Genomic DNA, 23548 nt, shown 5'->3' with positions numbered 1-23548 from the left:
TCCACGGGCTAACGACTTCTCTTTAATAATAGCCGTATTTTGTCTGTCTCTGCGCGGGTCCCCCGCTGAGTTAGAAAATGATGCTACGGAAACACGAGCATTAAATGCGATATATTTTTATCCACTTTGTTGCCACGGGTAAAATTAAAGGACGGGCGAACCCGTGGATTTTTCCACGGGCTAACGACTAGTAATAATAATAATAATAATAATAAATTCAGACTCAGGTTGTTCTTTTTGAAACAATAACTTGAACCTGAAGTTTATTCTTAGGCTCGTGTTATAATAAAATCAGTTAGGTAATCGAAGTTGTTATGCTGTATAAAAAAACAAAAAAAAACACTCTTTTTGAGCCTAAAATATTAGTCATTCTCGTCCCCAGATTTCTTTGAGATGACGAAAATGGATATTAAGATCAGTTAAATACACAAGAGCATGGGTACATCATAGAGGTTGCGAAGAATGTATATTTTATGAAGGTCATTTTTCTTTTGAAAGTTGCGGCCGTTGTTAAGTCAATGTTTGATTGATAAAAGAGTAAAGAAAAAAATAAAGTGATTGAAACTGAATCATCTTTAAATAATGAATAATAATGAGACTGATTATTCTAAATGAGGTCGAAAATGCGGTCAAGAATAGGGTGACTAAGGACCCTTTTTCGCTGGGAACGAGGTTGGTCCCATTCTCACATTGTACGTTATCTTTAAACACTAAACTTTGCAAAAAGCCTTGGTGCGAATCCCACTTCTCTACGCCTTAAAGACAACCTCGTCTACAAGGTTTTTTGCGTTTTAAAAAAGAGAATGAGGTCCTTTAAGCGTAAAAAAATGTAATAGACAATTTTGGAAACAGATATAAAGTAAATCTTGTTCATACATTTCCCTTAATTGCAACCTCGTTTCCAGCGCTCGTTGTCTCTTTTTTTGATATTGCGACGGCGACACGAAAATTTCCGATGTTTCTTGATCGGTATTTTATATGTTTATTTTTATTGGATAGTAAATAGCTTCCTCGTTTTCGTTAAAATTTAAATCATCCACGTCCCCAGCGTTGCCTGGTTCCTGAGCCGTTATTTACAGAGTGGCTTTTACGCCACCGTAAAATTACTTAAAGAAAACAAAATATCCTGAGAACAAGAATATTTCTTCTGCATTGAGCATTTAGTTAGATGATTGATAGAAAACTGTTGAATTACAGGTAGTTTTTATGAATAAAACGACACAAGAGTATGGTTGGTTATTTGTTGCAAAAATAATATTTTTATATTCAACGAATATTTTTGCATTCAAGGAATTATTTTTATATTCAACGAATTATGTTTGTATTTACGAATATTTTATTCAACGAATTCAATTTTTTATATTTTGGCGTTCAACGAATTATTTTTAACGAATTATTTTTGCAAATAATAAATTGAAAGTTGGTAAATTACCGAACATGCAGAATCTGTTCATACATATACAGATAGAAAAGTTTCAAAATTGATTTTTTTCCCATACTGTTATAGAAAGTGTGGCTGTGCTGGAAACTTTGAGATTTCTTTATGAAAAACCAGCAGGAAGTCCAAAGCAGTATTTCATCAACTATTTACAGTCCTGCTTTTCAAAACAACTGGATTTTTGGTGTTTGCAATAGCACCTGTTATTTCTGGCTTTGGGTTTGGAAAAATAACTGTTATGTTTAATAATATTATGACATTGTTTTCATCCGTGTGCACTAAAACGATAACATTGCTCATAAATTTGGGGATTTCGAAATGTGCAAGGCTTCTTTGGAAGCAGTGATGGATGAGAAATCATTCAACTGTGTTTAACTAGATTTTATTTTATAGAGACATACAACTAGTTTAATTGTTCATTCTGTGTTTTTTCTTCTGTTTGGTGAACAGAAAAAGAAGGCTTTTCAAACATCGGCCGATGTTATGGAATTTTGACTTGTCAGCCTAAGGTCTATTTTTGTTAACTTAGGGAGTTGTTGTCTTGAATTACTTAAGAAAGAATAGATTTTTTTAGCAAAGCTTTGTTTTTGAAAATATTATTACCTGAGGTGTATTTTGTTCTATTTGTTAACTCTATATGCCCCAATATTTGTATGCCCTCTCTTTCTTCACTTAGTTTGCAACCTTTTTTCTGGCATATTTTTTGTTTGTTATACTTTTTTTATTGTTCTATTTTTTGTTTGCTTAAGAAATATGAAAGTCTGAAACTATATGTTTTTTCTCTTTTGAAACTCTGTTGAATGTTATAGATACAAGATAACGCCCGGATATCAGGAAGTTAATCAAGCTTGTTCCTAAGGGCGTGTCCTAAACAACAACAAAACAACAACAAGAGGGACGAGAAACGTTGATTGTTAAGCTAATTCTCAACTAAAAGAATAATATTGTGACAGGAGTTGCACGACGAAAAATAGAGATTTGATTTAAATTCTTAAGATGATTCGTTGAATCGAAAATAATTCGTTGAATCGAAAATATACTTTGTTGAATATTAAAAAGAGCCGTTGAATTCAAAAATAATTCGTTGAATTTAAGGTTACTGTAAAGGAAACAATTTTTTTTCTAGGTTTTTTTGCAAAAAATTCATGACATATAGAAAAAAAATTCTCTTTCCAATGACATATTTTATATTCCATGAAAATATTTGGAACATCCCTTTTTTCTGGAAAGAGGATTTTCAGAGGTGTTATATCCTTCACACCTTTGAAAAAATATGTGCAAAATGAGTTGAGCATATTTTTTGTAAACATTATGCATAATATGGAACTCCCGTATAAAAATATGCATAATAATATTTTTTAGATAGTTTACTTTCACTATCGAATTAAAAAAAATCAAAGTTAAGGAATATGCATATGAGCTCTCTCTTGTAAACCTGACTTCTGTCTATTAATAATTCTGAACGCGTGCACGCATATTCAGCATAAAGAAAAAGTTCGCACTTCTATCATCTTTCTGCATACTCAGTTCACACATTTTTATAACACCTACGAAAATCTTTAAAAACAAATATCTCGTTAGTAAATTTTCGCATACATGCCTTTACGTTTGTGGTCTCTTTTTCCGAAAGCTTCCTATTGTATAAATTACTGATTAGCGAACTATGACGACAGAAAGAAAAAAATATGCATTTTTTTGAATGATTATATATAATTACAAATAATTTCATAACGACGTTATTAGAAAAAAAAACCGGGAACCTTTTTGAATTTCCGCGCCCGAAGGCGTAGGAAATTCTTTAAAACCGTCGTTTTTTCTTTCGGAGCATTTTTTGAGAAAATATCGACCCTGGGATTTCACGTTGGTCCGTCACGGATGTAAACTTCGTACCCAAGCTCCTTAACTACTGTTGACGCTTCAGGCCAAAATTGGTATTTGTTTTCGACAAAATTTGACACAGTTAACAAAAAAAGTATGCTGAACATAATGGTGACATAATAATTTTGATTTTTGCACAATAACACAACAATGTTTAGCACAATAACACAACGAATTAGCAGGTTTTCATCAAATATTTTGGTAGCGCGCGGAAATTCTTAGAGCCCCCAGGGCTTCTTGTTGAATTTAATTTATGCTGAATATAATGGTGTGAAAACGAGAAGTCTGCGACCATGCGTTCGGAAAAAGAAGCCATTTGAAAACGTACGGTGAAAAAAAATTGGTGTGTGTTTATTTCATTATATTTTCTTTTTGGAAAATTACCATCTCACGAAAATAGCACCATCAAAAAAGTCTTTCATCAAGCATTCAGAAACAAAAAACATAAAAAAATATAAAACTATTGATAAATTATAAGGGTTTTTCTGAGACTACTCATCAAGTGAGTTTTTTCCTTTACAGTAACCTTAAAAAATTGATTTTTTGATACGTTACGTTAATGCAAAATTATTCCTTAAAAAAAAAAAATTTTGCCAACCGATCATAAATTAGAATTTCTTTAAAAAATATACAGAACTACCATTTTTTATGTTTCTTGAGCTTTTTATAGCGCCGGAAATTCTTACGTGCATAAAGTTAACGTCTAGACATGAATAAAGATGATTTGCGCAACCAAAAAATATTTACTTCAGAGCATGCTATGCTTGTGAACAGATATTTCGTTTGTTTTTCGCTGGAATATATTTAATTTACATATATTCTTTTTTTGACGCCTCGTCATGAAGTCTTGGATAAATTGTATTTTCCTGTTGACAATCTGCGTCTATGCTGTGTTATGTGGTAAGAGATTTGTTTTTATTTAGTGTTTCATTAATTTTTTATTACCATGTTTTACGATAAACCCATTTATAAGAAGCCGAGTACCAAAGTTGGGAGTAAACGAGTCTAAACAATTGTCTCGTTTGTGTCAATTGAAAATTAAATAAAACAAAAGATTACAGTTTAAGGATCGCGTTGGAATGTAAGATTTAAAAGATTTGCAAAGGTTCGAATTCAGTCTAGCCTAGTTAACTAAGCTTTCTTTGAGGATATCAACATTTATTCCGATTATCAAAAGTTAAGCTGGGTCTCCTGGCTAAATCTAGCCCTGCCATTTTTTAAGATTCGGAAGTTCTTAACAACAGTAAATGTAAAAGAAATTACAGATTATCTGAGGCATAAACTAAATATTGTAGTTCTTAAAAAAGACCAGTGTATTATTTTTGCGTATATACTTGTACTATTACAGGCCATACCACCTGTCATCGCTACACCAAAACCTGTCCAACTGGCTGTCCTGTGGTCTGCATCGCTAGCTACAAACAGTGTTATTTATTTTACCAAAAGATTGGCCAAAATTTAAAGTTAATCTTGGGTGGCTGCATTCAGCAACGGATATTTATGAAAGAACACCCCAATAATAGCTGCCACGAAATTCGTATCGGTGGGTTTGCTTGTTTTTGTTCCGGTCAAAACTGCAATTCAAATGCAAGACGCTATCTTAGACGCGAAGAAATGGGAACATTAACCTTCACTGTATATGGTAAGTTAATCATTTGCTAATACATTTGTAAATGTGTTTTATTCAGTTTCCAATATTTGTGAGATGTTGGCTAAAAATTTTGGCTAAAAATTTTTTTTTAAATTTACGTTCAAACTTTTAGATTACGGCTCATTTGAGAAACTGGAAAATGAAACAAACCACGAGGACGTCAAAAGCGACAAACTTAAAAAAAACGTCATCATTATCACAGTCTCTGCCATTTTCGTTTTCGGTGGATTTATCGTGAAAATGTCGTGCAAAATCTTTCTATGTCTCAAGCGTTCAATTCGACAACCGCGGGTTTCTATCAAAGCAGATTCGGACCAACCAACTTTAATAACAACTGGATCGCGTCAAAAGAGTTGTTTGGAAGACGGTAACACACCTAAAGAATTAGACTCTTTATCAAATTTCTTTGCATATGAAACAGTTAACTTTATGGAATTGATTTATAAAGGACGGAGCAGTCAAGTATGGAAAGTATCGAGAGGGTGTCATATTTTAACTGCGAAAATATCAACAACGAAACATCAAGTGCAAAACGAGAAGCGGTTATTTCAAGATTATCAATTAAAACACGAAAATATCATTCGTTTTGTGCATTGTCTACATCAAGCGGTCGATAATTTAAAAACCGATGTCCTGCTCTTTGAATACCACCCTAATGGTGATCTCTTGAATTTTTTGAAATTTAACATAGTGCCGGTGTCAAATGCGTTGCCTCTTTTGAAAGAGATCATATCCGGAGTTGCTTATTTACATTCGGAAAATATGAACACTACACCAAGGAAGTACAGAATCGCTCATCGCGATATAAAGAGTTCTAATATTTTAATGAAAAGCGACACAAGATGTTGCCTGGCTGATTTTGAATGCGCCTACGTGTTCATTGACCACAGGAATTTTTCCAACAAGGAGATAGAGCAGGTAACGTCTGCTGCTACAAGTTTATTAATTTTCACGAATATTAAGATTTGCGAGATAATCATAGCTTTTCTGTCTGTATGTGCTCAAGAAAAAAGTCGCGCTACAGGCACATGAAATAGCGTGGAATTTAAAGGACGGGCGACCCCGTATTTTATCCTGCGTGTTTAACAATCAACTTGTTTATAACGTTTTATTTAACCTAGGTTGGTACTCTACGTTACCTGCCACCTGAAGTTTTGGCTGGCACCACGGATTTCGATGAGGAAGCTTTTTTTCAAGCAGATATGTACTCTACCGCTCTTATCATGTGGGAATTGTTGTCACGGTGTTGTTACAGTTCAGGTAGAAAAAAAATTTTGCGTTTCTTTAATTGCGTTTTTTCTTAAGGCATAAAGTTATGTTTTGTATATATTGACGGGTCTTTGCTGAAGTAATTAGAATTTTAAAATGGAAAAAAGTAAAACAATGTGTATGTGTAACTAACTTATTGGCCAGGGTGTAAAATGTGCCTTATATTTTTAGTAATGTATAGTACTCTCCCTGTCAGTAGATGATGTTCCTTCTTACATGGCTCCGTATGAAAACAAAGTTGGACGACAGCCGAACGTAAACGACCTGGAGTCCTGTGTTCTTCAACAGAATTATCGACCAGAATTTAGACCAATAATATGGAAGGATGAGGTAAATCTCCTAAATCAATACCCTAGTATTGCTCAAATAACCTAAATCGCTAATTTGTACTACAAATGCATAATAGCGTTGCATTGGTTAAAAATATGTAGGTTAAAAGTGACTTAATTTAGGCCAGGTGACGACATTTTTTTAACAGACGAAATATCTTAACCGACAAAATAAAAGTCCGACACATTTTTAACCGATCAGGTATACGACTGGCGTAAAATCTGATGACAGGTGTATGTAGTGTATATATACTATAATAACAAATATTTAACGATAGTTAAATATGCTTTCTTCCAGGAGTTGAATTTTATCTGCAAAACTATTCAAGATTGCTGGGATGAAGCGCCCACGGCTCGATTAACTGCAGATTGTGTTTACGAAAGACTATCAAGCTTAATGTAGTAAATGTATTTTCACGGCCTTTTTGAACGGTGAATACTACGATATGTGGCGCAACGAGAGTCAGCGTACATAAATAAATATGGTATTCACTTTTTTACGCATTCTTTGTACATGTATTTTCTTATGTTGTGTTATTTTTTCTGTAAAAAAGAAAGAAAACTTGTTTAACCTAACTTTTTTATGGAATTTTTATTCTTTCATGACATTGCAACTTTATCTAAAGTAATAAATAATCTGGTCCTTAAGATTGTTAACTTTTAAATATTCATGTTTATATTTTTTAGCGTATCTGAGGTCTTAACATATATCAGTTATAAAAATATTTATAAAATAAATATTGAACTTCTGACAAAAAAAAATCCCGCTATATTTGATTAACGTTTTGTCTTGATTATTTTAGGATCAATCTTTGCTATCCAATAAAACTACGTTGTAAAAACGAGTCATGTGCCAATTTCATCCAATGGATATCATTGAATGAAATTGTCACTGGATATCGCTATTGTTCAAAATATTGGTGCACTTCGTCCTGAAAATTTTGCCTTTGTGATTTAGCTGCGTAGACGATAAATGACCACGGCTTGTTTGAGTGTCTTTTGTCCGAACGCTAACAAGTTGGTGTCGAAAAATTAATTTATATGGACGCGGAATAAAAGTCCCAGGACCGTTTTGCAGGTTCCTTTAATTTTGTGATAAAGTTTGTGTTTACTTAACACGTTGAAGTTTAAATAAAAGATTTTTAATGTTAATAAAAACAGATTTTATTAACATTGGTCTGTTTGTTTTCGTAGTAAACAAAAGCAAAAGTCTTTTCGTAATTCTGATGTTTATATGAATGTGTAAAACTTCAGTCGTGTTTCAAAATGTCCAGGAGTACGTTCAGATATGCTGTTTTGTTATTTCTTGGAATTATTATCGTCATTCAAGTTAAAATTTTTTGTCAAAGTTCTTTACAGCAGTTAACAAGGCCGTGTTATAAAAATGTGTTCAAAGATACACTTCTGGTCATGAATTTCAACTACGCATTTTATGGAAATAAAAAAATATTACATGAATTATATGACGATGTATTTGGAAAGGTTTTAACTTGTGGACCAGCTCCTGATAATCCAAACAATGAAGGGCCAGATATTTTGTATAAAGAGGAGAAGATATGGTATTTCAGATACCGATGTTTGACAAAAGCAATACGAAAATATCCTGGATTTAAAGGTAACAAAATGGCCTCCATCTAAATTAATGTTTGTCGTTGCAAAAAATAGGTTTGTAAAAAGATATTTAAAGTTAAAGAAATTGCTTACGATTTCATCTACCTTTTTACAAAATGTTTCAGGTTATATCTATAGCAACGATGATATCCTCATTAATTGGTGGAATCTCCTTCAATTTGATAGAACAAAAATTTGGCAAAGTGGATCAGTAGACTGGAGGCAAAAAGCATATGGCGAGGTAATAAGAGGTTCGTGGGTTTGGTGGAAATCAAATATGGGAGTTAAAGCATGTCAAAAGTATTACGAACAATTAAAAGTACTTGCCGCAAGTCATCCTAAATTATACAAGAATTACCTAAATGTATATTTACAAAATGGTAAAGGTGAAGCAAGATGTGCCAAAGGCTGGACAGATATGTTTTACGTGCCAGGTAGATTTGCCCAAGATTATGCAAGGTTGTCTGACATTGCATACGAGAATAAATTAATCTTGGAAATAGCTGCTAACAATATCATCCGAACGTTAGATCATGTAGAAAATTTCGAATACTTAAATGGAACCTATCTTCCCGATTTGAAAGTGAGAGATATCTCTGCACGAAATTTTTGGAGACATTATAGGTTTAATATGACTTTTATTCATCCAATCAAATTAAATTCCAAGGATGGTAAGGAAGTGAGTCAAAGAATTATTCGAAATATGGTAGTGCATTATAAAAAATTGTTGATCTGCAGTAGTTAAGGTCGCTGACATTTTAAAATTAAACTTTAAGGCCGATTTCCACTAGACAGAATATTTCATTCACAAAATTAGAAATTCTAATTAACAGAAGTGTCGACAAGAGCATGCATCTACACGTTTAAATTTGTTAAGCTGCAATATCTCATTATCCAATCGAAAAAATTTTTGAAAAAATTCAGGCTATTAAAGATGGATATGGGCGTGAACGTTTCTAGATAATTTGCAGTAAAATTACCTAACAAAAATCTCACTATGCGCTATAAAAATTGTAACTCATTTCATGCTGTTTTTATTGAATGTCGTTCGATGGAGCAATTGCATTGCTAGAAATATACATATTTATAATTGATTTCCTAAGGGTCCCTTGACATCTTCTAGCGCCAAGGACGGTGAAAAGGTTTGCGATAGTGATAGACCGTACATCAAGTTTACAGTCAATTACAGAGGTTTATTGTTCTTAAGGATTCCATCAACCTCGTTCCCAGGGCATTTTGTCTTGTTGATGAAGCTGATAGTGTAATAACGGCTCAGGGGCCACAAGATCCTGGGGACGAGGTTGGGTATTGCATCCTACAGAATAGTATTTTTTGTAATTTTTTCTTCGATCACAATATTTTGCTAAACCTACTAGCCAAACTGACCAATCATCTTAACAGCGCGGCTACTTTAGTACTTCTTTCTCCCTTTGAATCTCATTCTCTTAATTGTTTGACTTGGGGAATGTTTATACCAGAAGAATCAATTGAGCAAAGTAATCTCATGATTATGTTAACCATAGAGATGTTGCATATAAACGATGTTAAGAAACCTTACATATTAACTTACAATAATTTATCATACCACATTATATCGTTATAATGTTACCTCCAATCGTTTTGACGATTTATTTTATCGATATAATTTTGATGTATCGTGTTTATACAATTAATGCCAGTCGGTTCTTTTCTGCGAATACAATTTACGAATATCGTTCACATTTTAAAAACAAATCTTTAATTCCAGCACTTAACACTTGCTTCTCACTAAAATGAAACAAAAATTGCATAAGATACAGCAAAACCCAACCTCGTCCCCAGGGACTTTTGCCGTCAAGTAAGCGCTAGCTTTTGGGACGAGGATGAGCAAAAGAGGCAAAATTTTCTTGACGTCGACCTCAAAGAATTCCATCGCAAATTTACAAAGGTGTTTAAACAGATCTAACTCTAAAGAAAAATTTGCTCACTTAATTTCCGCTTATTGCAATTATAGCAAATTTTCATTTTTTTTGGATTCTCAGGACAAATTGTAATGACAATTAGAAAACCACAACTGTAATACTGTATGTAATGTAGACATATGGCAGACATTTTTATCTAATTTAAAACAAGCCCTTAGTTCAATTTAACAATGCAAAAAATGGGAGAATTAGGTCCAAAAGCATCGCATTGTTTTCATTCCCCACGCAATAACGTTTCACTCTCTAGATTTACAAATAATATATGTTAGAGAAACGTTTGACTGAGGTTTTACCATACTTCGATCTACCCCTGTGGACGTTTCATTGCCACCCCTTAACACCGCCCCTCACCCTCACCCTAATTTTCAAGTTATTCAAGTTATTTTAAAAACCTTACCATACTTTCATTGTATTTTCGCATTTACTTTTCATGCTTGCTACATAACTCGATATATCTTCGTCAGTGTGACACTGCAAACCAGAGAAGCAAAGCTGGTTTGTGAGCGCGTGTTGACAATCTGTAGTTAAGTTTTTGTTCAATGAAAACTGAAATTTTAACAAAGAGTTAATTTCAACAGCTGCGTGATACAACCAGGGCGATACTTTTTTTGGTTGACACAAATCGTCTTTATCTGGACGCAGGTATGGTATGCCTACAAGAAGAATCGAAGTTTATTGTGTAGTATGTGAAAAATCACGTTACTATGTTAACCGTCTGGATTTTGAAAGCGGGCAAAACGGGTTTTCAGGCATTCTGATTGACTTTAGTGCTGTTGACGACGGGCCGATAAATTTGGGAGCTTTTTGACATAGCTAGGTAATCGGTTATTATTGTATTAGTACAAATTTTCGTGCGACAATTTTTCGTACGAAATTTGGCACGTACTAATTTTTGTGCAATTGTGTTTTCAGCAGAAATCTTGTAAAAATTTGAATATTACACAAATTCTTGTCAATTTTAAGAGTGAAGTCAAATTTTATAAACAAAAACTGTACAGTTGACTTTAACAAATATTTATTAGGACCAGCTAAGGTTTGTTGTTTAGCTAGCTGATTCCAAAAAAAACCTTTGTACCAACTTTGTATACCTTAAGGAAATAAATTTTCGCGGAAAATTTTTTTTGCAATTTTTGTGTATTGCAATTTGTAAATTCGCGAAATTTGTGCAGAAAATCTTTTTGCGTCAAAACTATTACACGCGAAATTGTTTTTTTTTCTTCATAAAATGACAAAAATAAAAGCGGAAAGAAATTTTAAGCAAAATTTCTTTTTTCTCATGATTTACGACAATACAAGGTAATAAACAGGATAATGATACAGTTGATATAAAAAACGCATAATATTATGTCCAAACTGTTTCAATTTTGTTTCTAAGACAATCGACAAACTTTCATACTAACTTACTAATGATTACAGAAGAGGGAAAATGAAATTAAAGAAGGAAATTCACAGCAATATTTTTAAGAAATTAGATATTTTTTTCTCACCTGAGACCCAACTTTCGTCGAAGTATCGCGACTACTTCTATGCATTGGTGACTAAATTTTTTTCACGATTAATAATTTTCCCCGGCTATTCAAATCCCAAGACTAAACTGGTTTCTTTTTCCCCAAATAAGCTAAGCATGATTAAATTATGAAAAAAATAATCTTACATTCAGTCAGTTGCACATCGTCTCCTCGACTCAATTTATCGCATAACTTTATTTTATCGAAAACATCTCGAGCTTTCTGTGGACACTTTGATAATAATTCTGTACATTTACTTCGGTTGTGCCAGGTCATAGTTTCTTTAAACTCGTGACACACTGGGAACTTTTCTGCGCAAAAGATTTCTTTTAATTGGTTTTCACAGGTAGTGGTTGCACCTTTCGTCAGAATATTCAGTGTGTCCACGGCTGCTTCCGCCATACTGTCTTGAAAGAATGGTGCAGCATCTAAAGTCTACCATATTTAGAAAAAAAAAAACATTTAAAACGTAGTTCCCTTGAGAGGGAATTTCAACTGGAATGTAAATTTGCGGAACTTAAAAACTTTTCGCGAAATAAACTTTTGCGATTAGATTTTTTATGCAAAACTCGAAATTTATTTATGCGATTGAAATCTCTCATAAACTGAATCCGTTTCCGATTAGAACGATTGTTTTTAAAAATATATACCCTAGTTTTGCGTTTTAAATATTCCTCAACATAAATTTTAATTATGAAAAGTGTTTCTATTTAGAACACAAAGTATATTATTACTGCACAAAATAATACCAACAACAAATTCTAAAGAATTTTAATTGTTTTTGGAATTTAATAATTATGCGGAGTGCAGAACATATTTTTGCGGCTAAATCACTTTTGCGGAACTTACTTTTGTAATTTGCTCTTAAAGTGCAACTTTGCGAAAATTAGTGTTGTTGCAAATATCAGTTTCAAAAAATTTATTCCCCCCAAAAATTCCTTCCTTAAGGAATGTTTATTTTTTTATGTACATTTTTCGAGTAATGAGTTGAAAGAAGCGTGTTTTAGAACACATGAATGCAAACAATAAAGAAAATTTTTTTGGAGAAATGTTATTTTCCCTCTTTTTAGCTGAGGCTTACTCACCGCAGGTACAGAATAGTTGACATGGGAACAATACGTAAGCTGTTTTGGTGTTCCACAAGCAAATTCGAACTAAATAAAAAGAATGTAACAAAGAAAAACATTTAAACTAGTTAAAGAAAATAAAAACACAGGTTATCAGAAAGAGAGAATGGATCAAAATATGATGATATATTAAAACTTTTAATGATAAAATACCAAGTTTTAAATTCTACAAAAAATTTAGCTAAAGTCAGAAAAATCGCTAGATTAAGGGAATTAAATTTCGCGAGTAATTCCTTTAAAAACTTTTAACTAAAAGTAACTTTCGCAAATGACCATTTCAATGATTTTCTGCGAGAACTAACTTTTGCAATATACATAGGAGTTGATTATTGTATTGTATGTATGACCTTAAAATGGCGTCTAAGTTATAATAAATAATATTATCAGTGATAAAAAATATGATTTTGAATATATAGAATATAGTTAACAATTATTACAAAAAACTTTAAACAATAAGGATAAAAGTAATACAAGAAGCCCTGGGGGCTCTAAGAATTTCCGAGCGCTACCAAAATATTTGATGAAAACCTGCTAATTCGTTGTGTTATTGTGCCAAACATTCGAAGGGGTTTGGTGCATGAACCTCTGAAGATAAAGCCCATCAGTGACATTATATCTTAGAACAAACGCAAACAAAACGAAACGTGTCATAATACACTTACATTTTAAAAGAAATTGCTAACAAAAAATACAGCCTATCATTCATGGTTGAAAGTGTTGCGATTGAAACGTTTATGGTCTTAAACGGCATTAGTTGACAAAAAATCAAAATTTTGATGTGACCATCATTTTCAGCATACTTTTTTTATTAACTGTGTCAATTTTTGTCGAAAATAAAGCAGTTTTAATTTTTGGATAAATTTTGGCCTGAAATGACATTTAGGTAACAAGAAATCAAAATTTTGATGTCACCATCATGTTCAGCATACTTTATTTGTTTACTGTGCCAAATTTTGTTGAAAATAAAGTAGTTCTAATTTTTGGACCAATTTTGGCCTAAAATGACATTTAGGTGACAAAAATCAAAATTATTATGTCACCATTATGTTTAGCATACTTTTTTTGTTAACTGTGTCAAATTTTGTTGAAAACAAATACCAATTTTGGCCTGAAGCATCAATACTAGACTTCTCAGTAGTTAAGGAGCTTGAGTACGAAGTTTACATCTGTGACGGACCAACGTGAAATCCCAGGGTCGATTTTTTCTCAAAAAATGCTCCGAAAGGAAAAACGACGGTTTTAAAGAATTTCCTACGCCTTCGGACGCGGAAATTCAATGAAGGAGATTTTTTTTATCTCATATAAGATATTGCAGAATAAATAAAAAATCGCGGGAAATTACTTTCGCGAATAGCTTGTTTCAATATATTTTCAGAAAATAAACTTGCGATTTAGCTTTTTCAAATATTTTCGTCGGACCTAGCTTTTGCGATTTAGGTCAAAAATATTAAAAACGCGAAAGTTTCTTCCTTTAAAGTAGATAAAACTGTTTCCTATGGATGTCTTCTATGCACAGGTTTGAATTTACGTCGATAAAATTATGAGCGATAAGGTACCGTATATTTTCGCTGAATAACAAACTAAGAATTAAGTTTTTAATATCTAACATTTTACCTTCGAAATGTTGACCATGTATTCATCCAATTCATCTAACTCTTTTAAAAAACCAGCTTCCATGTTCACACCATGATATTTATTTTTATGAACAACACTTGAACTTTTTACCGTACTTTGCTGTGCGGTAGCCTTCGACGTGTGAGCATAAACTGTGGAAGGAACGCGTTGAGAGACTGTTGGATGAATAGTGGTGGATGCCAGTGGTTGTGACAGTGGAAGGCTTTTGTCTATATGTTGCTTCAAGTTATGACTAAATGTGTGTAAATAATATGGCTGGACTGTTGTATTATGCTCCAATATTTTCTTAACTGATAATTTTTCGGCTTGCGTTAAAGTCACGTGAATTAAAACAAGTTGACTGAAAAATAAAACTAAATCTTTATAATTATACATGTCTACAATTTTTATCTACTTCAGAGATAATTTTCAACCAAGTCGAAAAAAAAATATATTTTAATAAGTTTATGCGATAACACAATTTCGAACACAGCTTTCTATGAGGTGTTTGTCTTCTTTAAAATAAAGAAGACTGGGTTATAGGTTTATAAAAAGTGCTTAACGTTGCTTAGTTACATTCTGTTGTCGTCAAAATTTTAAAATATTTGCACTTACAGATAAACTGAATTTAAACAGGTGTGAGTACAAACAATTGAATAAAAAAAATATTGAATAAAAATTCTCGACACTGCGATTTCATGTAATGCGATGTACACGTCTGTTTATAAGAATCTAGCATATAAGAACATCGAGGCTGACATTTTTTTCAAAAATTGAAAGCATATTAAGAACGAAGCCTGAATTCTTTCATAGATTATAAGAACAAAAGTCTCTAGTTATTACAAAACAATTATTTTACAACAGTTCTTTTTTTTTGTGCTATACATGAGAGTTTCCACAATAAGACAACCCCAACATTTGTATTTCTTTCAATGCTAATATATTCATTATTATCCATAGATTCCATGTATTTTCCGACCTATAAGAAGATCATAAATAAGAACATTGAAGGCCGAAAAAGCGTAAAAAAAATAAGCACACAGCTCACCTGAAATTTAGACGTTCTTTTAAAAATTGTGTATACACATTCTTTTAAAAGTCAGTTAATACCAGAACGTTTAGGCTCTGAATTAGTCCTTGAGTAAGAACAAAACCCGTCAACCTTAACTTAGTGAAGACGCATTTTAAAAAAATTTAAAGGCTTTTTGTGTTACATTCGGTTTAAAAAATTTCATAAAACAGCACCTTCGTTACCAGGGTGTAAAAGAACAACTAGGGACGAAATATAAACACACTATATATAAAGAAATTTTCTATTTTTAGAAAAGTATTTTTACAACATTGTAATTTTATATATTCTGGTTTAAAAATATCCAAAAAATACTTAGAAAGACAAAACGTCATCTAATGACAATTTTTTTTACAAAATACAGTCATACATGAAAATTATATTCATATAAAAATTAGTCCCATTGTGAAATACATGAGGAGCACTCACTTTATTTACCTCCCTAGTATCATATTTAACATCAAAGTAAGAGTTTCGACAGCCAACAGGACATAAGAACGTAAGAACATGATCGGGTTTACAAGTCCTTTGTATCTGGGAACATTTTTGAAAAAAAGAAAACCACCAAAATTTTTCTCTTGATGTGTTCTTTATCGTACAGTGGGGAGGATCCTTCTCCCTATCAGGAAATTTGTTTATCTGATGTCAATTTAAAAAATGCCCAAGATAATAAAAAACTTATAACGTTGTAATCTGCAGAACGCGTCGTCCTACACACTGTCATTTGAAGATGATGTGTTTGCGTGAATATAATTTTAAAGAATAAAATCGCCCCCGTGAATTTCAGGAATTCTACAAAATTACAAAATGATCCAAATTAACTGATTTTTTCTAAAACACCTTTTTTTAAAAAGCATGTTTACTTTAATGATACATTTGAACATTTTCTAAACACACATCTGAGAAAAAAAATATTTAAAAAAATTTCTTCAGGTGGAGAACTATCCGTAAATTTGCGATTTTGTTTTATATGACATGTCATAAAACATAAACTTTTGCTAGAAGTGTCCTTAAAGTAAATAAAAAAATTGAGTTCATTCGCAAAATCAGCGAAAGTGAACGAGTCAAGCATGGATCTCCTTTTTCTTAAAAGATTCAAGCTGGCCGATGAATCTTTTAGCTAGAAAACATTCAAGCTGGCCGATTTTCATAACTTTCTGATAAAAAGAATATAGACACTACTGCGTGCAAAAAAAAAATTTAAGATGGTAGCATTTGCTGCCACAAACAAAAACATAGACAGGACAAAACAAACTCGACATGACTTCGTGTATGCTTCTGATGCAACTTTAAATTCTCCTCAAGACATTCTGCGAACGGTGTTTGACTTTTGCGTGGAAGAGAACGAAACACGACAGAGAACTCCTAAAAAAATAAAAACGTTGAATTATAAAAATGTTTAGCCAAAATATTTAAATAGAATGAAGAATTCTCAAGGAATACGTTAAACACGTGTTATTTTTTTTTTTTGCAGGGTTAGAATGCAGCGTTTTCCAGGATAATTAATGATATGATTCTTATAGAGAGATAGATATAAATATTTTGGAAATATATTCCACGAAAGAAAATTCATGAAAAATTTAGAAGTTTTAGGTTTAGAAGTTTTCACAAAAACCAGGATTATATTTTTTAAAGATTCTCAGGTAAAAAATATCTGCCAATCTGGAACCTCTCACCATTGCCTCAACACATAAATTTAAACGCGCAAAAAGCGATTAATAAGTGCGCGTTATTGTCGAATTTCCACATTTTCAAAAAGCCATGCATACAGCATTTATTGTTTTCCACGGCGAAACGGGTATTTTTAAAATTTTAGAACAAGGAAAAAATATTCGGAACTATAAACGCTCCTTCAAGGTTTTTTTTCAAGGAATTTTTGTGCAAAAAATAAATAAATAATAAAGCAAATAAATTACCATTCGGCACATGGTATCATTGGTTTCCACAAGAAAAAACATGTCCAAATAATACGGGTTCAAAATGCACAAATACGTGGAGTCGCCGTCATCCGAAATAAATTGCCGACAAAGTGCACCGAACTTTAGCATTAACGCTCTAAGAAAAACAAAAACAAAACATTAAGAATGTCGCTACTTCGATGACTCTCAAAAAGAGATAGTGAGACAAATAACAGAAACTCGCTTACTTAACCACGTGATGTTGCGTGCCGGGTTTTATAAAGGCGTAAACATCTGAGATTCTATCGTCAATTTCACTTACAGCAACGCATGTGACCAAACCTAACAGTAACTTCAACTGCGCAAAATTAATATTCTAAAAAAATATAACAATTTTAAGTAAGAATTAAATTTTGACTGTTTTTGATCTCTTCTTTCCTGAAAAAAGCTAGAACACATGGAAAATACTACTCAAGATAAACATAAAGTGTTTTTGTTTCATATAATTTGCATATACTCAGATTGTGGGTGCAATAAAAAAGTCCTTAAAATATAAAAACAAAATAAGAATAATTCCAGGCTAAACCTATGGCAAAATAAAAAAATATCTCAGGCTAAAATCCAAATTCTTAGTTCTGATAAGAAGACCTATAGAAAAGCATTGGTGAGAAAACAAAAAGTACTATAACAACTTTCGATGGATTAAACTTGTATTTATGAAGCATTAACAAGAGCATAATTTTAAAAATTTAAAACAAGATACCTTAAGTTAGATCTAGGTTAGATAAACAAGAAGAAGTAAGTATAAGACTCACACTGGACGACAGTGAAGGTAATAAATGCATCGATTTCTCAACTTTCCAATCGTCAATACATTTAGTGAATGAGAATACACCCATTCCTGGACCTAATGTCATCCTGCTTTTCTTCTTTTGAGCTTGTTCGTCATCATCAAACGTCAACAGCTCCAACCAAATCAAATCTCTCCAGCAGTTACTCAAACACAATCCCACTTTACTGTTCAACTGATCACGAACACCGCATATTTCAACATTCAGAAATTTCATCTCATTTGCTAGAAAATTTTCCTGCGTTGACGCTGTAGAAGTCGTACGTCGTGTTATCATGTCGCTAACGACGATGTCGGAATCGGGAGATCCTGATACATGCAAGTCAGGCGAAACATTAAATGGATGTTTTCCAGGTGATCTGGACAAGAAGTTGCTATTACGAATAGCCACGCCTTGTAGGCATGTGTCAGATTCAGAACTTCTTATTGAACTGAGAGAGCCACCACTGTGACATGCCTCCGACAAACCGAGCGACCATGACGGCAACCGTTTTAAGTTTCCGGTACTTTGAACTTGGGAAACAGTGATGCTTTCTTGAGATTCATAAGGTCCACTAAACCGTACGCGTACCTTTTGTTTGACTAAACAATAAAAATAAATTTGTATAAAATAATATACTTGAACTTTTACGGTTTATTAAATGCCACCACATGAACAAAAAAGTTGTTACAACAACAGCAAAAACACAGAAATTTTGAGTAGCTAGTTGTTATCTAAAGGGAACTAAATTTCGTGGAAATTAAATTTCGCGGGATTGATTTCCGCGCATTCTTAATTTGCACGGTCTGATATAAACCGCGAAAATCTTAGTTTTTTAAACATAGATTTTTGAACAGTATAAATGACTTTATTAGTGCACAGTAACATAAATTATCGATAATTTCGTCCATCAAGACAAAAAAAATCGAGAATTAAGTGCTCTGAAATATATCACGTCTTAAATTTCGCGAAATTTTGTAAAAAAAATCTTTAATAGTTCCTTAAGGAAACATATTTTAAATCTTCTGTATAACCTTACCATATTCTCCTTCGTGCGGTGCTATCTCCATGCCAGATTGTGTTCGTTCACGTCTCTTCAACGCGCTTACACTTGAAAGCATGTAAGGTCTTGGATAGAACTCTTTCTTACTGCCCAAAATTAAAAAGAACGGCAACGTAATCACGTCATTATTTTCCGACGCCACAAAATAAACAGCAACATTGCCGTCATATTCAGTCGCATCACGACGTGTACGCCAGCCTTCTGGAAATTGTATTGGCTTTTTTTCTGTGTTATAATTGAACGTTAGAATATAATCGTTTGGGTCTACTAAGTCTAAATCCTCTCTCGTTTCCATGGAAACGCATATTTTGGATAGTTTGTATGTGCTTGAGTTACTAATTAAATACTTGAAAACAGTGCGGGGCAGTAATCCAGGAGTACATGGTAAACTTACGACACCTAAACAAAGGAATATTTAATATTGTTAACGTTTTTTCCTACGCCGTCCGCTGATTATTACATACACTGTGGTGGAGAGATAAATGTTTTAACTCAAAGGCTTTCTCTATCTTTGACTTGCAGAGGGATCGAGAATTTGTTTAAGATATAAGAAAGGCATGGGGAGAAAAAAAACGGTAAAGGACGAAAATATTTGTTGATGATAGAAGCATATTTGTATATAATCATTCGTAGTATTGTTTCTTGTAAAGAAAAAGTAAGAAAAGTTTCTCACCGTCGGCTAAAACACAAGTACAAAATTTCGGAGATTTCGGATACTCCTGCATTATTATCTCCATCAATCGGTGCACAGGATAACCTTTTTGAAAAACCGAATGTCTCCCCGACAAATGATATTGAATTTGTCGGATATGAAAGTCGTAAGTAAACGAACGTAAATGCGTCAAATCTTTAAACTTGTTGCAATCTTCACCAAAATGACGCCGGTCCTAAAATAGAAACAAAACTTTATTACACCCATTATTTTATAATTATGTCAATTATGCAATTTAAATGTTAATTCTGTTCGGGTCCGGCAATTGGGGACTTTAAAAAGCCAGGAGTTAAAAACGCGACTTAGATGAGAAAATGGACTTTAAGAATACATAAAAAAGCCGTGAAAAATTTTTTGTTCGATTTCTCACTACTGCATAGTTACCGAGAGTCACCATGGCAATAGATATGACGTCACAAAATGTAACAAATTTCAACCTAGATACAAATCCGTATATTTGTTTATGAAAAGTCATGGATGTTTACGCTCTTATTATTATTGAAATTGTTTACCCAGGATAGCCTCTTCAGTTCCTATTGGTACTGCTATAAACGAGGGACCTGCAAAGGGAGTCCTAGTGCATTTATCTCATTCGAGCTACGAAAGTCGTGAAAGCACAGCAATCGTCCAGCTCTAGACAACCGCCTAATATATCAATCCTATTCTCATGCTGAGCGCTAAGCAGATAGGACAGATCTACACTGTTATAGTCTCTGACATGACTCGACTGGGGGTCACATACCTTTGCACTGACCAACCCCCCCGAATCACGTAATGAATCGGTATCGAAAGCTAATAACTTGATGCAAATATAATCTTTCTAAATAAAAAAAAACGATGTTTGGTTTGTTATTAATAGAGAAACATTAAGTTAAAACACTTTGCAAGGTGCATCTAGTTAGTTAGGAGTCTGCCAACGAGGTTTCTTAAGGACAATGTAGAAAACAAAAAATCGTACTCTGAAAAAAACCTCCATCAAAATGATACCACCAACGGAAGTCTTTTGTAAGTAATAAACTGCAGGGCGTACTTCAGGTGCTACCAACTGAAATTATAAATATATACATAAAACAGTTAATTCTGAGTTGGACTTCCTAAGAAACAGAATACTAGGGGTGATCATGCCATGTTGGAATAATAAAGCATATACAAGACGTATTAAATAAACAAAATGTAATGGGAGCCATCCAATGTCGGAATTATAAGGAACATGTTATACAGACATACCAAAAACAATATAATGGGAGTCGTGCAAATGTTGGAATATTAAAAACACATATAAAACATACATCTCTCACATCTTTACCATCAGATGATCGATTTGATGTTCGATGGACACGAAATGATCTATTTCGTCCTCTGGAAGTTGGTTGAGGTCGAACAGCACTACAAAATAAGATGATTATTTTCTATATATTACATGTTCGTCTATTTAAAAAAATTATTTTAGTATATTTCTTGAAACAGATTTTCCCTAAAATTTGTTTTAAATACCATTTTTTAGAGTTTGCAAGTTTTATCCAACAAAATACAATACAAAACAGTTTGGGGCTATGGAAAACCACAATGGATTTTAAGAAAGCCATAATAAAGCAATCAATCATAACAAAAACACCATATTTTTTTAGGAGTGTATCAGTAATTTCGAAGCGTACTGTATTATTTATGCTCTGCAACAAGACATCCACAATACAATTTGATAATTCATTTACAAAAAGAATTAAGAAAGAATAGAAAGGCTGTGATACTGGTACGCAAGTAGTGGAAAGATGGAGTGACAACAAGACAGGAGATAATTGGGGGAAATCACTCACGTTTGAAAATTTTTTTAACAAATACTATTTGCATAGTAGGCTTCGCAAGCACGAGATTTGCGATTCAGTCCACAGTACAGGCATATTTAGCAAGTGTCTTTGCCACAGCTACGGGTCAACCTGCCATATTAGGGAACTTGGAGAAAGGGGAAAGGGATAAGGAGGAGCTTTGAGTGAGAAAAAAACTCCAAAAACCAAACATACTTTTTGTTAACTATCTGTACTAAACATAACCCAAGTGTTTGAAGATATTGTATATACTGTTGAACCAATGTCCATTTCAACTCCTCGTACCAGTCTCCCTTGCTTTTGATTTGACTGCTGTCGCTTTCATCAGATGAGTTCCCAGCTTCTTTTACTTCTTCGGCCTAAAAAAAATTACTCATTTTGCATATGCCAACTGTATTGTCGTATTGTCAACAGTATTTCGTATTCGATACATAGCGTTTCAATTATTAAAAAAAGTATAAATTCCATATTTTCTTGTGCCGGTGGGTTTCCCAAATAAAAAGGACCTTAATAAACTGCACAATAAACAAAATTATAGCCAGAACTAAGAAAATTATATTTTGATATCCATATTAAATTGGCCATTCTGTATATAAAATATAAACTAATAAGGTTCCCTTGACAAACGCCAGGGGTCTGGTGCCTAAATAATTACAACACCTCACCTTCAAGACATCATCAGAGTCATCATCTTTTTCGTCACCAATCTTAAACATGACTGGCGCGTTGCAATAATGAAGAAAACGAGAATGTTTCTTTAACAGGTGTAGTCGTTCCTCCTGCGAATAACAATTAAATGATAAACCAGTTACAATACAACCGCGTTTTCTAACACATAATAATTGCACAACGGTGTACGTACATAAACTGGAACGTGAGCTCCTTCTTGTTTCCATCCATCAAATATTTCCTTGAGTCTGGCTTCTTGGTGAGCAACTTAAAATAGAAGAAAAGCGAGCTAAAAACGTAATGTTGGAAAAAAAAATTATCCTGCGTTTGTAGATACAAACAAGTGTTTTGAACTTACTGTTACATCGTCGATATAAACAACTGTTTCGAACTTACTGTTACATCGTCAATATAAACAAATGTTTCGAACTTACAGTTACATCGTCGATATAAACAAATGTTTCGAACTTACTGTTACATCGTCGATATAAACAAATGTTTCGAACTTACTGTTACATCGTCGATATAAACAAATGTTTCGAACTTACTGTTACATCGTCGATATAAACAAATGTTTCGAACTTACTGTTACATCGTCGATATAAACAAATGTTTCGAACTTACTGTGTAATTTTATGTTTTTCACGTCCTAAAAGAAAGTCAAAGAAATAAAAAATAAGATTCTAATTCGGAAGTCATTAATGTTTCTTAAGGGTCTAAAAAGAATAAACTGTCGATGTCAACAAAAAACAGTCACTCATCTGTGAGGGACAACACGGCTTAAATTATTGGAATTTAAGTCTAAGAATTGGAATTTAAGTCTAAGAATTTAAGTCTAGTCCCTTGGCATTAAAATTAACTTAATATAATAATTACGCTAACCAACGAAGACACAACCCACTTAAAATATCATATAATTAAAAAATCAAGAACGAGGAAGCGCCTTTGGGTTGTAATATCTAGTATTTCCAACAAATGGAAAACATTAACTTGATTAGCTTGCATGCTTTACGAAGAGCAACATAAAATAGAGACTACAAACACAACCATTTGGTTGTAGAAGTGGGAATTATTATTCCTGCGCAGTTTATCAGCGTT

At 32.9% G+C, this 23548-nt stretch overlaps 4 protein-coding genes across 4 annotated transcripts in view; 2 read left to right on the top strand and 2 right to left on the bottom strand.

The window, feature by feature from the left end:
* Window positions 1-968: 968 nt before the first annotated feature.
* Window positions 969-7720, top strand: LOC130657738 (activin receptor type-2A-like). The gene is made up of 4 exons (XM_057460747.1): window positions 969-5960; window positions 6089-6263; window positions 6418-6566; window positions 6864-7720. The coding sequence occupies exons 1-4, from the start codon at window positions 5208-5210 to the stop codon at window positions 6966-6968; spliced, it is 1182 nt and encodes a 393-aa protein (XP_057316730.1). The 5' UTR covers window positions 969-5207; the 3' UTR covers window positions 6969-7720.
* A 62-nt stretch (window positions 7721-7782) lies between these two features.
* Window positions 7783-10475, top strand: LOC130656844 (uncharacterized). Its single transcript, XM_057459786.1, has 2 exons — window positions 7783-8180; window positions 8302-10475. The coding sequence occupies exons 1-2, from the start codon at window positions 7832-7834 to the stop codon at window positions 8919-8921; spliced, it is 969 nt and encodes a 322-aa protein (XP_057315769.1). The 5' UTR covers window positions 7783-7831; the 3' UTR covers window positions 8922-10475.
* LOC130656843 (uncharacterized) lies at window positions 9664-14837 on the bottom strand. Its single transcript, XM_057459785.1, has 5 exons — window positions 14387-14837; window positions 12731-12799; window positions 11792-12080; window positions 10535-10790; window positions 9664-9943 (listed from the first exon to the last, which is right to left on the bottom strand). The coding sequence occupies exons 1-5, from the start codon at window positions 14780-14782 to the stop codon at window positions 9880-9882; spliced, it is 1074 nt and encodes a 357-aa protein (XP_057315768.1). The 5' UTR covers window positions 14783-14837; the 3' UTR covers window positions 9664-9879.
* An 848-nt stretch (window positions 14838-15685) lies between these two features.
* The window catches only part of LOC130657719 (KICSTOR complex protein SZT2-like), a 41114-nt gene continuing 33251 nt past the window's right edge, over window positions 15686-23548 (bottom strand). Inside the window, exons 49-61 of the mRNA XM_057460730.1 lie at window positions 23075-23099; window positions 22644-22717; window positions 22447-22560; window positions 21977-22140; window positions 21248-21344; window positions 20917-21003; window positions 20701-20778; window positions 19920-20133; window positions 19223-19645; window positions 18169-18785; window positions 17602-17729; window positions 17372-17510; window positions 15686-16820 (exon numbers count right to left, since the gene is read on the bottom strand). Of these exons, the coding sequence (XP_057316713.1) occupies window positions 16656-16820; window positions 17372-17510; window positions 17602-17729; window positions 18169-18785; window positions 19223-19645; window positions 19920-20133; window positions 20701-20778; window positions 20917-21003; window positions 21248-21344; window positions 21977-22140; window positions 22447-22560; window positions 22644-22717; window positions 23075-23099 (2325 nt within the window). The 3' untranslated portion in view covers window positions 15686-16655. The remainder of the gene's footprint in view (window positions 16821-17371; window positions 17511-17601; window positions 17730-18168; window positions 18786-19222; window positions 19646-19919; window positions 20134-20700; window positions 20779-20916; window positions 21004-21247; window positions 21345-21976; window positions 22141-22446; window positions 22561-22643; window positions 22718-23074; window positions 23100-23548) is intronic.

Source organism: Hydractinia symbiolongicarpus, chromosome 9 (assembly GCF_029227915.1).
Source record: "Hydractinia symbiolongicarpus strain clone_291-10 chromosome 9, HSymV2.1, whole genome shotgun sequence".
Taxonomy (NCBI): Eukaryota; Metazoa; Cnidaria; class Hydrozoa; order Anthoathecata; family Hydractiniidae; genus Hydractinia; species Hydractinia symbiolongicarpus.
Note: the sequence above shows the minus strand (reverse complement) of the source record. Positions and strands in the feature narration are given on the sequence as shown.

Coding starts and splice junctions, on each gene's coding strand:
- LOC130657738 (XM_057460747.1), top strand. CDS start 5,208: ATGTCGTGCAAAATCTTTCTATGTCTCAAGCGTTCAATTCGACAACCG. Junction 6,264..6,417: donor GCGTTTCTTTAATTGCGTTT/TTTCTTAAGGCA, acceptor AGTAATGTATAG/TACTCTCCCTGTCAGTAGAT. Junction 6,567..6,863: donor CAATAATATGGAAGGATGAG/GTAAATCTCCTA, acceptor GCTTTCTTCCAG/GAGTTGAATTTTATCTGCAA.
- LOC130656844 (XM_057459786.1), top strand. CDS start 7,832: ATGTCCAGGAGTACGTTCAGATATGCTGTTTTGTTATTTCTTGGAATT. Junction 8,181..8,301: donor AAAATATCCTGGATTTAAAG/GTAACAAAATGG, acceptor AAAATGTTTCAG/GTTATATCTATAGCAACGAT.
- LOC130656843 (XM_057459785.1), bottom strand. CDS start 14,782: ATGTATAATTATAAAGATTTAGTTTTATTTTTCAGTCAACTTGTTTTA. Junction 12,800..14,386: donor ACATGGTCAACATTTCGAAG/GTAAAATGTTAG, acceptor CTTTTTATTTAG/TTCGAATTTGCTTGTGGAAC. Junction 12,081..12,730: donor TCAACTATTCTGTACCTGCG/GTGAGTAAGCCT, acceptor TAAATATGGTAG/ACTTTAGATGCTGCACCATT.